The 15,135-nt window shown below is 35.1% G+C and overlaps 2 protein-coding genes across 3 annotated transcripts; both read right to left on the bottom strand.

Moving 5' to 3' along the window:
- Positions 1-258: 258 nt before the first annotated feature.
- LOC118046377 (protein WVD2-like 7) lies at positions 259-6,358 on the bottom strand. 2 transcript variants are annotated; one of them, XM_035055251.2, is made up of 9 exons: positions 6,118-6,358; positions 5,044-5,820; positions 4,568-4,786; positions 4,392-4,435; positions 4,227-4,313; positions 4,045-4,141; positions 3,878-3,949; positions 3,478-3,582; positions 259-2,150 (listed from the first exon to the last, which is right to left on the bottom strand). In XM_035055251.2, the coding sequence occupies exons 1-9, from the start codon at positions 6,169-6,171 to the stop codon at positions 1,668-1,670; spliced, it is 1,938 nt and encodes a 645-aa protein (XP_034911142.1). In that variant the 5' UTR covers positions 6,172-6,358; the 3' UTR covers positions 259-1,667. The 2 variants fall into 2 exon arrangements, with proteins under 2 accessions (XP_034911142.1, XP_034911140.1); XM_035055249.2 differs by having other exon boundaries at positions 3,478-3,588; positions 6,118-6,357.
- A 6,267-nt stretch (positions 6,359-12,625) lies between these two features.
- Positions 12,626-14,457, bottom strand: LOC118046378 (probable aquaporin NIP-type). Its single transcript, XM_035055252.2, has 4 exons — positions 14,255-14,457; positions 13,920-14,117; positions 13,580-13,641; positions 12,626-13,471 (listed from the first exon to the last, which is right to left on the bottom strand). The coding sequence occupies exons 1-4, from the start codon at positions 14,435-14,437 to the stop codon at positions 13,267-13,269; spliced, it is 648 nt and encodes a 215-aa protein (XP_034911143.1). The 5' UTR covers positions 14,438-14,457; the 3' UTR covers positions 12,626-13,266.
- Positions 14,458-15,135: the final 678 nt, after the last annotated feature.

Here is a 15,135-nt window from a genome sequence, read left to right as displayed (position 1 = left end):
TAAAAGCATCATAGTTTTATTAAGGGTTATGCACCTTCCCTGAGAAAAAGGGAATCATGGTTCTTTTTTATCTATTATAGTAGCATTATTTTCCTTCTCTTTTTTTTATCGATTATATATACTCTCAAAAACACTAGTAATTCTTTTTTATGGAGATTTAGGAACTACGAATATTTACTCCATTATGGAGTCTACCGTTTGTTTAAAATTAATTTAAAATAAAGAAAAAAAAAAAAAATATTTTTAAAATGCAAAAAAAAAAAAAAAAAAAAAAAAGACTTGATGCCTATCTTAATTCTCAAAGGATCCATATAATCTTCAGTATAGTCCTTTCTCTACTGCATTTGGTTACCCCTTGGCGAATTATAAAAGAGGCCACACAAATCATGATTCATGTGAAGTATACCTACAACATGATCCGCAGGATGAAATTCCTTAAAAGTAAAGAATATCATTTCTCATGATATAATATTAAGAATATCAGATTCTCTTTTAAATGATCAGGCAAACACTAATATTAGTCAATCTGTAAGAGTCTGGAATTAATTGAGTAATCCTACAGGTTAGCTTACACACACACACACACACACACACATCAAATGTCCTCTTTACCCATCACTTGGCTAAATTTGCGAAGGATATGTCTCCTGGGTCCTTCTTTCCATTTAGCCGAGAGGGTTATTTTCAATGTGCTGGAGCAGAAATCACACTTTCTCCGGCATGATGGCCACATCTTTCAGCACAAATAAAGACTAACTTTAATATTTTCGGCCCACCATTTCTATAAATGCAAGGAACAACTCTTTGAGGTAGCGGTCAAGTTTTGTAATAGTTACCGGTTGACTAATTACTAAATCAAATGCAAGCATTGAAGCCTTCTTTTAGCATGCAAATACCTGATGTTATAGACTTAATGGGATGCATCATCACGCAGCCTCTCTATTGCATAAGGGCGATCCTGTTGCCACGGTTTAGAAGTTCTGCTTAAGGGTGATTTGTCCAAGGTTTGTGACTTCATTTCCTGGCATACCTTCTTTCTCAGTTCTGTTTATTGTCCTTTGTTGTAGATTTTTTTCGTGATACAGACCATCGATGTAAGTTGGGGAATCAAGCCTCCTCAATTTCAAGACATACATGGGTTTGACGTAATCTAGTTTCAGATATATGGATGCATTGTTTTTTCTTTTAATGTATTCGTATAAAAAAAAAAAATGCTTCATCGTGTAAATAAGGGTTATCTTATAGTTCATTGTACCTGAAAAAGAAAATCAAATAAAGTTCATGGCTTTTACTATATGATTTACTGCCATTATCGCATTCATATATATCAGATGCTCAGCACAGATTGTAATGCAAGAGGCAATGCAGCTGATACAAACTAGACTAACTTCTGTTGGTGAGGTAGCAAGAATGAAAGGAAACAAGCTGCCATTCTTACCTATTCCATCGACATTGTTGATTTCGCTGCACACATGGTGGGAAAATGCTATTACCGTCAGTTGATTGACACAATTTGTCATTTCGTTGCCGCTGATAAAGAATAGCTGTTGTCTGTCCCGATTTGACCTTCGCTCCATTGGACTTGTATTCAAATTCATGGTATCAAACAGGCTAACAATATCATGATAGACGACTGTGTAGTCTATTTGAAAAATATAGAAAATCACTCAATTCAGGAAGGCTACACCAACAGCTAGATTACCCTTTCCAGTATTGCTTTCAATTCCAATGTGTTTTATACTTTTCCTCAACATCTCGCTGCTACTTCTGTGGCTTCTCGCTTTTGCTTTCCCTTCAACCTTCAGGTCTTTTGATACTCTGGTATTTTCTGATACTTGATGCCTTCGCAAATTCGCATCCTTCACCTTCCCTCTTTCATTCTTACCAGTGACACCAATTTTAGTTACAGCTTCTGGCTTGTGCCTATTATTGTTGGTTGGTTTAGTTTCACGAGCCTCAGAAACATGTCTTGCCTGATGATCAGTCCTTCCTGAGGGATCCGGCTGGTTAGCAGGTTTTACAGATTCATTAGCAGTGACGGCTTGGTCATTTCCAGTCATTGAAAGTAATTGTGATCTAGCTGCAGCTCCACTCCCTGGACTTGTTGACCTGTGTTGTACTTTAGCTGGTTTGGTTTTAGATGATGAAGCCTGAGATAGAAGTACAAAAGCTGAATTTATTTCTGCCAACTAATAGTGTAAAGCGCAGATAACAAAACACAGAACTGCTCGAGGAAAAGAACAAACCATCACCCTTAACAGCCTGAACTATGAAGATATTGATGAGTTTGAAAATACATTATAGAGAATATAACTAATGATCTGCTGATGAAAGCCACCTTAATTTAATGACATTCTCATAAAATCTCTTATCACCATATTTTGATGACAACACATACCTTCCTTCTTGAGAACACCTTTTTTTTCTCACATTTTCTTTTACTATGCTATTATTAACAATAAGTAGAAAGTTCATATAGGATTCCCCATCCATTCCATAGGGTTTCATCTTTCAAGCTTGTTATAGATGTGCGTGTTTTGTAGCCCCAGGGAGAGAGAATAATAATACAAGAACTTGCTAGTCATTTCACTGACCTTTCCTTCTTTTTTCTACCCATGACCAATCTCTCTCTGATTTATAACTAAGTCCTACAAGCATAACCACATGTAAGTTTACACTCATTTCGCTTTGATCATTCTTAGTATTACAGCTTCAAACCATGTCTAACAGGTGGAACCATTATATCAACACCTTGGACACTTGGCAAAGAACTTATTATGAGGTGATAAAATATGCTTTGAACAAATATCAAGTAAACACACAGCACTTCAAAGCATCTTAAGATGAAGATGGTACAATGTGAATGTCCGGTAAGGCAAATCAACAGCATTTACAACTCCTTGGTGGCAACTTGTATTATCCGAATGCTATGAAACTGAAATTGCTGTGTAGTTCTTGCAATTTCAAGAAGTCAACATGATGCAATCTGAACAGCAGGAGGAAGCTAACTAGGCACTTTAAAATTATTTACTTTCTCATTTTACATTAGTTTCCTCTTCATAAATAGTTGTCCACTACATTGTTCTTTCTCAACAACAATATATATCTGTAAATATGTGAATGAGCACGCACATTTATACTGCTGGCGAGATTCATATCAAATTAAGTTTATGAGACTTGCATTAAAATAAAACAAGAAGCAAACCAATTCCACAAGTGAGATCAAGGTAAAACACACAGTTTTTGAGTAAAACCAAATATACAATAACCCTAAGATTAACTAAGACGGTATGCAGATATCATATCTACAATAATTAGGATCACTTGAAATGGAAAGCAGAAAAAATTCAAACACCACAATATTTTACCAAGCACACACCCACACAACGTTACAGATTGAATTTATTACTTATGTATCCATACATATAGGCTATAACAAGACAGCATCAAAATGCCAAAACTGCTAATGCGCTGTACCTTGTTCCCATCAGAGCCTGGTGATCCAGCAACACGATAGAATGAAGGCATGGGTGCAGCTTTAAAATTAAGTCTTTCCCTGAATTTTTTAATTTCAGCCTTCTTCTGTTCCTACAAACACAGTAATTCATGCATCTGATACAGATAGAATTATGGAAAAGATATATTCAAATTGCTATAAGATACGCTTGAGTCCATTACAAACTTCATTCTCATTGAGGGATGATCTATATCACAATTAGAGAATTTTAGAAGATTATTAAAATTTGGCTTTGTAGAAGACTCTGCGTATAATGTAGCAATCTTCTTTTGACATAATGAAGTATCACAAGAGCAAGTACAATATCAATGCACTTACTGACAACAACAAGAGCCAGCTATTGGAGAATTTTTTACGTACTTGTGTTTTTGCTTGAATCTGATTCATTTCTGCCTCCTTAGCATGCAATTTTTCTTCCAACTTCATATAGAACTGAATCATATAACAAACGAGAAAAGTATTGAGCATTTAAATTTGACTGCTAGCCACAGAACAGTTAAATTCCGAACAACATCAAGCTTGGTCACCTCTTTTCGCCTTTCTGCTCTTTCATCACTTTTGAAACTGAAGGCTGCAGCGCTTGGCATTGTGTCTGGCTTTATTGAATTAACAATCTGCTTATTTCTGCATCACAATTACTCTATATCAGGTTCAGGAAATAAAAAATGTTAAACCATTAGAGCATCAACTGATGATGTATGTTATGGACCTGTTCGCTCTTAGATGAGACACAGGTTCAACTTTTTTTGATCTAGATGGTGGATATTCAAATTTCTTTACTCTTGATTCCCTTTCACTGCACAACAATACAGACATCTTAAAGGCCGAAAACATGGAAGATGCAGGTTTGCAATTTGCACGAATCAGAAAGTACCTTCTAATCACAGGATGTAACCTTAAATTGCCACTTTCAGAATTCTGAGCACAAAAATAAATTTTGAAGTAAATAAAAGCAAACGCCAAAAAGAGCATTTTTAACCATAAAGTCAAATTGAAAATGAAAAATCAGCCAGTTTAGAATATCGATATCAAATCAATCCAAATGCTTACCTCTTCATTTTTAGCTCTATGCAACGTACGTCTAGTAGGAGTGGTAGCTCGTGATGACTGCTTTTCTGATTTTGCTCTTTGTGGTGTTTCTCTTTCTCCTCTATTCTGAGTTTTTGCAGTAGTTTTTGACACGTTGTTAAGGATCTTCTGGATTTGACTGCCATTAATCGGAGACCTCATTCTGGGGTTCGTGGATTTACTTTCCACAGAATCTCTCAGCTGGGATGACAAAATATCAAGAAACGCAAATCAGGGTCAATTTAGCACGATTATAAAATGATAACAAGGATGGAAATTGTCAACAGCAGCAGCAGCAGCAAGAATAACAGTAGTAAGAGCATATAGGCATGAGTTTGACATAGCAGAATGCAAGATTAAACTGAATTACTGCCGTTGTTGTTCGTGTTGTGTCCCTGTGCATACGTGCTTCGTTTATTTATTATTAGTCATGTAGTATTTTTTATTTCTTTACACACCTTTGGAGAAAGATTTTGTTGATGCACTGGACCAGTGTTGTCAAGATCCTTGGCAGTTCCACTTTTTGGGGACAGAACAATTGTCACAGATGATTCATCTATTTTAGCAACATTATCATTAATGTTATCTTTCATTTCCATCTCTTGTTTGTCATTATTGAGATGCGACTCGTCAAGTCCAGTTTCAATTTGATGTGCTTCCTCAGGTTTAACATATTCACCCACACCTTTGACCGAAACATTACCATCATCCAAAGCAGCTTCCACTGGAGATTCAGAAGACAGAACAATAGGATCCTCTCTTTCACATTCAATGACCTCTAATTGTCCATGATAATCCGGATCCTCAGGGCTCTCATCAAAGCAAGCACGATGGCTCTCATCATTTCCATGATCAAACTGATCTCCTTGGTTTCCATAATTATCAAATTCGTCACAGTCCACACTTTCCAGCACATCATCCTCACGGTGAGAATAATTGCAACTTCCGTTCATATCATCATCTTCTTCTCCTTGACCCGAATTTCCGTACTCGTCATCTTCGCAGTTCTGGCATCCCCTCCCACTCAGGCCATCAAGTGAATCCGGACGCAGAATACCCTTCTTCTTGAAATGGGCTTCAAAATAAGCTTTCTTCTGGATTACAGAACCTGGTTTTGAGCATTTTTCAACCTCTTCAAGATACCTATTATGAGAAAAAGACGATCTTCTCTCCCAAGACAAGTCTTCACTCTCAAATCTTCCAAAGGATACGGACCCAGAGTGCAGAGAATCCACCTGTCCAATCCAGAAATGTTAACAAATTCACAATATACCCTCGCTAGAAGAACATCAAACAAGCAAAAAAAAAAAAAACCTTCAAGCAAGCCAATTTCAAGTATCACAAACTAAAAGATTTTTCTTTTGCTGAACAATGAAGAAAAATTGATAACTTCCTCCCAGAACGAGAGAACATGAAACTGAGAACTACTAAAATAACCAACCAGTTTTCCAAGTAAAATTGATGGGTGATAAGTAAATAAAAATAAGACGTCAAGACAAAATTAGATAACTTTCTAGAACAAGATAAGTTACCTGAAAGCTAATGCAATTGCTGAGGCTAAATGGTTCTTGAAATTCTCCCGCCATCACTTAAAATGAAGCACTAAGCTTTGCAGTGATGGATCAGTAGCAGCAAAGACATGGATTGATCTGATGCTCTCTTTTCTTCTTTTCAGTTGAGACTTGAGATAAAAGTGTTGAAGGGGGACGCTTTTGCTTCGCTTGAAAAGTTGATCACCCATCCATCTCTTCCTAATCATGCCATGTGCCGGTTGTCTCTTTTTTGTCTTGTTTCCATTTTTATTTTTATTTTTGGTAATACTCCGTTAGTTTCCACGTTCAGATTTGGGGATCGACGGTTCGGTTTTGGATCAGAGCGGTTGATCTAACGGAGTAGAAACGGAGGATTAGGACGACCACGTGGCAGTCTACCAAATTGCTGACATTCCAGCTGTCTTTAACTGAGAAAGTTTTGTGTGTGAGAGATATGTATCGTATCCTGTATTGCTATTCGTAGTGTGAATTAACAGTTATTATTTGCTTTACTCTTCTCAAATTTCAAAAAAAAAATAAATAGTCCTTCTTCTTTAGAATTTATAATAATTTGTGTTTCTTGATTAGTAATTAGCTTTGCTTCTACTCCACCATCTGGGATTTTAATTTTAAGAAAGAGGTGGGGAAAATATTTTTATTTATTTATAATATCAGTTTTTTTTTCTAATATGAATAATCTACTTAAAATTTGATATGAGAAATTGCTATCGATTTTATTAAAAAAAATCATCCTTTAAGAAAAAACTGAATTTCATTGCAAACGTCTAAATTAAATATATAAATATCAAAAGAGACTGTTTGCTAGACATGCCAATTATCTACCCTTAATAGTTATTTCAGTTAATTAATTGTTTTATTTATTTTATATTATCATGATTATCGCTGCATTTGGCATTAGCGTCCACTCAATCTGATCCTTGAAACAAGGCCTTCAACAGAGAGTTAGGGTTGATGTGAAAGCGAGGGTTAGAACTTTTAGGATCTTTATTTTTCAACAGCCATTAGAGCATGCTTCATTGAGTTAGGGTTATGGATGGGTTACAGTCGCTATTTAATGCAGTTGATTAGCTACTTCAGAAAACCTACAGCCGGTATATATCCTATCTTCAATAAAAATGAAAGAGGAGAGGGAGAATCATTGAAGAAGTGACTGCAATATTGCCCTTTTCCTCTTTACTGTAGCCTGACGTTGACAAGATAACACCTTCAAGAAAAGAAAGGAACAGATAAAAGAAATAAAATTGAGACGCTGAGCCTCTTTGTGGTAGGTCAGAATGATCATCATCACCGTTGAACCACATGTAAAGCCACCGTCGTCCGCCGTGTATATTATATACGATGGCCAGATATCGCAAAATAAACCTTACCTCCATTAATTAGGTTTCTGATTTAGCTTGGACATTTCGCTTGCCTATTCCTCTTCAAAATAGGTCATCGATTTAGGTTCTTGGAAGTCTTGATTGATGGCCTGAGAATTCCAAAACACTCAATGTTTTGGAGGACATGCCGACCTTGAATATGATCACTGGTTTACCCGAGGTTGGTTGGTTTCTATACTCAGATGCATTTCTCTCTAATCAAACCTGATTTATACGTTACTGCCCACGAAAACAATTTGTAGATGCAATTAATGTATGAGACTGTATCATCTTCTGGCCACTTAACCTCGCGACTTTTGTCATCTTATTTTCATCAACAATACATAACTCATTAAAACTCAAAACTATGACAATTTTTTTGAAAGTTTTTTTGTTCTTTCACTACTATAAAAATGGAAATTTCGTTAAAAAAAAATTCACATTTTATGGGCAAATTAGAATAATATTTACCAATATAATATTTTTTAATATATTCCTCAGTATATTCTGACATAATTTTTTTATTGATGTGTATCGAAGGAAGTTACAGTTAAAATTGAATAATTAAAAAAATAACGTGTTATTATTATAAAAATTATTAATGGAAAAAATAAACTCATTGTTAATATTTATCTATAGTTTTTAAATTATAACCTGGTAATCGTTCATTTTCCCCCCCTCCCCTGTTTCTTCTACTTCTTTCTTTTTTTCTTTTTCTGCAAAAAAAGTAAAAGAACACTAATTACTCACTCATTTTGTGTGATTTCTGAAGAAAAAAAAATGGACGATAAAAAGTTTCTCCTGCTAACTGGCCTGGTCACAGCAATAAACAAGTATAGCTAAACAAGTTTATAACTCATGTGATACGTTTCAGTTAACCAAGTCCTAACAACAAATGGAATGTCCCTTTCGAGGTCACAAACTCGAGTACTATATGGCCACTTGGGAATTTGTTTGCTTCATCCCGTAGGCCAGTGATATTGGTTGGCCCAATTTGATGGAGCGTGCCCAGAAAATAAATGAAAAAAATACATTATTATTTTTTATTTATTTATTTTTACTTAAAATTAAAACTAGTATCCAGAAAAGTCATTTTTTAATAGTATAACTCTTAGGATTGTTGTTTTAATATAGTTTAATTTTTTTAATGTTGAATATCCATTGTCATCGGAAAACAATTGAGTCTCAATTTAAAGTTTGGTTGGTGATTTAAGTGTTAAAAAATAAATATTTTTGAATGATATATTTTTTTGTTCAATTTATTGCCTTGTTCATCTTATAAAATATTCAATTTGTAGATAAAATATTAGTTGTAAATAAATTTAACTTGTTTATGGATTTATTTATTGATGAATTCTTTTCATCTGTAAATCTATCCATGTTTACATTACAACGGACTTACCAACATACTAAAAACAACCAACAAGAAGTTTTTGAACTAATACTAATTGTATGTGATGTCTTTGGTAAATATTTTCTTGACAGAATCAAAGCTTAAATAGTTACGAAACAATCCGCAGGTAATACGTGGAATTATAGTAATGTTTCCATGTGAATAACATGTAAATAGTCTTAAACCCCAAATATCATCCTCTTTTTCTGTAAAAAAAAAAATTAACAAAGAATTTATTTTCACTTCTACTTCGACCCGAATATTTTTGTGTAACTACTTTCTCCCACCTAAACTAACTTTAATATCAAAAGTTACCCACACATTTAAAGTGATTGAAGTACAACCTCACACACCTTTAACCCGTAATAATTCAAAGAAGACAGTAACTTTCATAGGAGACTTTCACTGATCTCACCACTGAATAAGATTAAAAAAGGAGCGAACCACCCAAACGTGGATCTGACATTGATTTGTAGGGTGGGACCCTAAAACTTTTAGACGAATGATGGAACCATGGATTGATGCAATGATTGGAGCCGTTTGATCAAGGGGCCCATGGATCTAATTATTTTGTGTTAAGCTTCTGGACCGGAGGTAGGAAACCAGTAATGAATCTACCGCTACTAATAGGGACAAATCCTGAATTCCATTAATGCACGTGCATGGGCCGTGCCTGTCTCGCGGGTACGCGGCACATGGATGGCACCGGGCCGCCCATGACCTTGTAAACCGAGATAAGATCTCCCCATGGTCGATACTATCACGCCTGATCCTGATCGTCGAAGTCAGGAAGGAGGGACCAAAGACACGTGATTGAATCAATAAAATCATGTCATTTAAAAAATCAAGTGAAACACTCTAGCACAATACACGGTGATTTAAACAATAAAATAATGTTTTTACCCTTCTTAAAAAAACTGAAAACGTTAGGATGTAAAATCTTTTTTTTCCAGGTGATCTATTCGGAATTACAAAATTAATTAGAGATAAATCCGTCAACAGTCAACACACTATTTTTTAGCATGATAAAATGATTTTACTTTTCTAAAAAGCCAAAAATAAATACATACCTTTTGTCTAGAAGTTTTTATGCTTTTTCAATATTATTTGCTTAATAAAAATACTGCAGTACCTTAAATGCAAAAAAATAATAATAATAAACTAACACCCAAGAGCTTTTTAGATTTTTTTATTTGTTTTGGCATTGGTAAAAAATTTGATATAAATTTTTTTTAACTTGCCGCAGAGCAAATAATATTAAAGATATATTTAAAAATATAGTAATTATTTTTTAAAAAAAATATTTTTTATTTGAAAATATATCAAAATAATATATTTTAAAAAAATTTAAAAGTTATTTTTGATATTTACATATTAAAAAAATATAAAAACATAAAAATTTATTTTTAAAATGCAAAAACAAACTCATGAACTTCCTTTATCATCTTGATACTCGGACTATTTAGATAATTTAGGAATTGAATGGCTATTGGTGCGCATAGCAATTCCCGTGGAAGGACAGACAATCCCGTTCAGCCGAAGCTGTTGACTGCCATATTGTTGTTGGGAAGGAGGAATGGAAGGTCAGGCAAGCTGCACGCACGCAGCTCCTCGAAGAACGTACAGACTCTCCTGTTGGAAGTACCGCCTGGCAATGAAACATTGGACATCAAGGATACGCGTGTCTCCATGGAAGAAGTCCCCTCTCCTCTCCTTTCTCCAGAAAAAGACAACCAATCAGTAATCAGATCCATCCACGCTTCCTCATCCCAACATGTTTTTCTCATGTGCACTTCAAATTGTTTATTACCGATGACTCCAGTTGCATATACAAGAATTATGCATGATGACCTCGTCAATAATAATTTAATATCACAAAGCATAGTCTATATAGCAATTATAACAAATGATACAAAATCATGAAGCGTCCAAGAGCCCCCCTGCCCATGCATGTGATATCGCATATTACCCCCAATTAATATTCCATAAAGGCGAGGCGAGGTGGTTTTACTAGAGTTTTGAGAGTTTCACGGCAAGGGAGGGGGCGGTGCCGGTGAGTATTGTTTATACCGGCTCACACTTTAATTTAAAGATTCACATTTTGACACGGCCATGGTGAATGGTGACAGCTTGACAGTGCCATGTGACGAGGTGATAAATCCTTAGTATACATTGAAACTAATGTTCTTGTAGAGAATGTACGTGAGTTTCACGTGACTCCATGTGGGCTCTCTCTCCATGAATGAGGGTGACCAGGCTCGTGAATGCGTGCAAGACTTTACACTGTCCTATGGGGATAACGTTGACGCGAGCATCCAATGAAAAGGTCCTTTCTACTCAGGACCTCACTCTTAAAGATTGGTTTCATGGCACCGCGTGCACGCCCCTGGCTCGTTGATCCTGCTCAATTAAATCAGACGGCTGGAAACGAGGGATTGGATCTCGATATAATTATTCAGATTCCAAGTGTAAGTTTAATTCAGATTCCAAGTGCTCGTTTGGCACTGTTTTGTTTTTTTAAATATTTTTTTATTAATAATTTTTTAAGATGCTTTTTTTATATAATTTTAATATACTAATGGAGTAGATCCCTAGTGGCATTGTACAAGCCGTCTTAATTATTGGACGCTTTAAGCAAGCGAAGCGTTGCAAGCGACAAGCAACGTGTAACTCCGAAACTACCAGCAAAGATTCAAATAAATTATTTATTATGGAATTTCTAAGATTATACTACAAAAAGAACCTTTCAGAAAAAAAAAATCCATGTCCTGTGTATTAGTATTAGTCAATTATATTTGCATAAGATTTGACAAAATTAAAATATACTAAAACAACTACTTCTTTTACTATTCACCATCTCACATATCATTGTGAAAAATCAACTTGATCATTGAATTTTTATTTTGCACAATTATTTTTTTGGAGGGAGGGTTGAATAGAATAAAAAAAAATTAGCATATACTAAAAACAACACCTTCTTCTTCTTTTTTTTTCAGTTTTTTTAGGTGAGCAAAAAGAAGAATTCTCTGAATTTCAGCGTATAAATATAATGTTGTTGTTGGCGATTATTTCAGCAATAAAAATAATTATTTTTTGTGTCAAATAGTTTCATATAAAAAAAAAGTTCAAACTAAGTGTATGTTATACATTGAAAGTGTCTACAAAACATATTTGAGCCAGGAAAGATTTTTTATTTCGGGTTTTAAGATATTTTTTCTTCTTTTTTAGGTCATAAATTGATTTAACATGGTTTTTAGCCTTTTTTTTTTTTAGATTTTTGGGTAAAAAATAGGTTGAAAAGAGACTTATGGGTAATGAACCATGTTTTTTCAACCGCCATAATAATCAAAATCTAAAAATTCAGACGTAACGTCATTTATTTCTTTAAAGAGAAATTGAGGCATTGACATGTCTTTCGCTTAACTTAAAAAAAATATTTGCATGTTTGGGATTGACCTTGTGAACCCTTTTTAAATGGACCTTGTTTTTTTTATAGTTTTGTGATTTTTATTGTTATTTTTTAATTAATTGACCAATTAATTTTGAATTTAATTAATGTCACAGTTATCAAAACATAACATTAATTAAAACTGAAATTATAATATTTCTTGTTGTCAATTGTTTAGAGAAGTGACTTTTAATTAAACACTGGGGTTCTAAATTCTAACATCTAAAAGTGTATTATTTCACTATTTTTTTTATATGCTAAATACAATTTATCCCTGTTTTTTTTTTTTTTTTAATTTGCTAAATGCACAATTTACCCCTGTTCTAACTAGTCTGGCTTCACATCACATCACTTTACTGAAATTAGCAATAATAATCACAGCGTAACATATCAAATCTCTGCAGTCCCATATAAATTGACATATTTTTTATGTGCAGAACCTTTTTTTATATTTTTGTTGTTGTTGTTGTTTCCTCGTGAATTTCACGACACAATTACACAAGCACCTAACCGTATACACGATTTCTTTTTCTTCCCCCACCAAACGTTCTACTCGACATTTGCCGTATACATCCAAAACTCAAAGGCTGCAATCCACATGGAATGTCTCTCAGCTCAAAGCTATCATAGACACTGAACTCATGATACATGACCCGGGAATAAAAAAACAAAGAGTGTATGATTGAAGCTTGGATAGAATCACCTGCAATATATTGGAGGATTCAAATTACCAGGATTTCTGTTTCCCAACAATTCATATTTCTCTAATATATGCTTCTTCTTCTTTTTTTTTTTTTCCCTCTTTTTATCCAGTACAGATTTATTTACTTTGTACTGGTCTTATCACTGATCGTACAAGTAGAAACTAGAAGCTGCATCACAAATTTGTAGGATGAGCTGGGCTAAAAAGAAATTGAGGACGGGGACAATCAATTCTTAGATTTTAGAAACGAAGCCGTCTTGGTTATTTCCCTGAGAGGTTTATCAGTGAACCTAATTAGATTGTAGCAGAGCGCTCCGAGGATGGTACCAATGGGCGGGCCAACAATGTAAACCCAGATACCCTTGAATTTACGCATCACTATTGCAGGCCCCAAGCTCCTAGCAGGATTCATGGATGCTCCAGATACAGGCCTGTAATCCACAATTTTAAGGACACAAAAAAGAAAAGAGAGTCACGTAAAGAGAATTGCTATTCAAAAAGACACTGGCAGCTTGGATTGCAGCTAGCAAGGGAATTACCCAGCAACGAAAACGTTCAACATGATTGTCATTCCAACTGCAATTCCTGCTAATTCTCCAATCTGCAAGAATTGAGAATCGAAGAATTAAAATTATATTCGTTTGCTAGATGTAAAGTTTACACGTACACATTTTGAGCATGCTCTGTTAGATATTAGTGTGCAAGGCAAGGCGTTCTTGTGGTGCTTGTGACTTAAGCAATCAACCAAGAGGGATGGTCTGCTTGTAAGTTAGGCTAAACAATCCCAGGCTACTGTAATAAAAATAAACAAAAGACGTGTTTTTTTTTTTCAATAATAAATAAAATAAAATAAAACGAGCATGCTTAAGAGGAACTAACCGCCCTATTGTCAGTGGCAACACCAGAGATAACAAACATTAAAAGGAACGATATGATTATTTCAGTAACAAAAGAACGGATGTCGGGTCCAACTGGTATTGTCCCAAAGTAAGCCTCGTCTGTCACGCTAAAAACAAGGCTTAAGGTGCCGCTAGCAAGGAGTGATCCAAGTAATTGTGCCACAATGTATAGAGGTACCTGCAAGTACAAGAAAGAAAAAACACATTTAGCAAGAAGTTCGTCAGTCTTTATAATCAGCACCTCTCCCGATGAGATGTGCTCCGCCAGCAGGAGCGGCCTGTTCAAAGAAACAACGAATATATATGAAGACCAACCTGTTTGTAAGGAAAATGTCTAAAGATGGCAAAGGTAACGGTGACTGCTGGATTGAAATGTGCACCGGAGATATGACCAACAGAGTAAACCATCACCATCACAATTAGACCCCACACCACACAAACTCCTGGAAATGTTACAGAACCATACACGTGATTGACCACGACCGATCCACAACCCATAAAAATCACGAAAAATGTCCCTATCACCTCTGCTATTATCTGGCAATAAGAAGAGACTTGTTGATCACATAACTCGTAATTTTCTTTGATATAGCTTGATGGTAACTGTAAGTTTATACAGTGAACCAAAAAAGTAGAGATAAGAGTTTTTTTAGTACCTTCTGGATTATTTGAACAATAGTTTCAGGGGGTGAATCCACATCAGAACTTTCTGTTTTTTTGCCACCTTCTGTATCATCACCGAACTCGTTGTTCCAAGGCATGCTGTGAAGGAGAAGATGGTGCTTATTTCTCTCCCGTGTCAAGAAATTTAGTGTTGGATAAACCAAGAAAAAAAATTTATATATAGTAAAATGATTAATGTCCTTGTTTGGAGATCGATGGCTTAGCTATTTTGACGAGTATCTCATGGAACCAAGAGAATTGTGTAATCTTTAGGCCAGTCATTTAGTCCTCTTAACAGGAATAGTTACCGCAATTTTGTCTTGGCCACTATGAATCAGGTCCCTGAGTGAAATCAGGGATTCCATTTCGTCATCTGGTTATGAAACCATTGCCTATTGATTAGGCTTGACCCAATTATCTTAAGACATGCTTGTATGATTAGACTCGCAACCTTTTAGACTGGAAGTTTTATTGGGCATGGATGGTAACCTTATGCCACAAGAGGGAAGAGCTTCCAGCTCGCTGCTAGTTAT

This window comes from Populus alba, chromosome 10 (assembly GCF_005239225.2).
Source record: "Populus alba chromosome 10, ASM523922v2, whole genome shotgun sequence".
NCBI lineage: Eukaryota > Viridiplantae > Streptophyta > Magnoliopsida > Malpighiales > Salicaceae > Populus > Populus alba.
The sequence above is the reverse complement of the archived record's forward strand: the minus strand, read 5'-3'. Positions and strand labels throughout refer to the sequence as shown.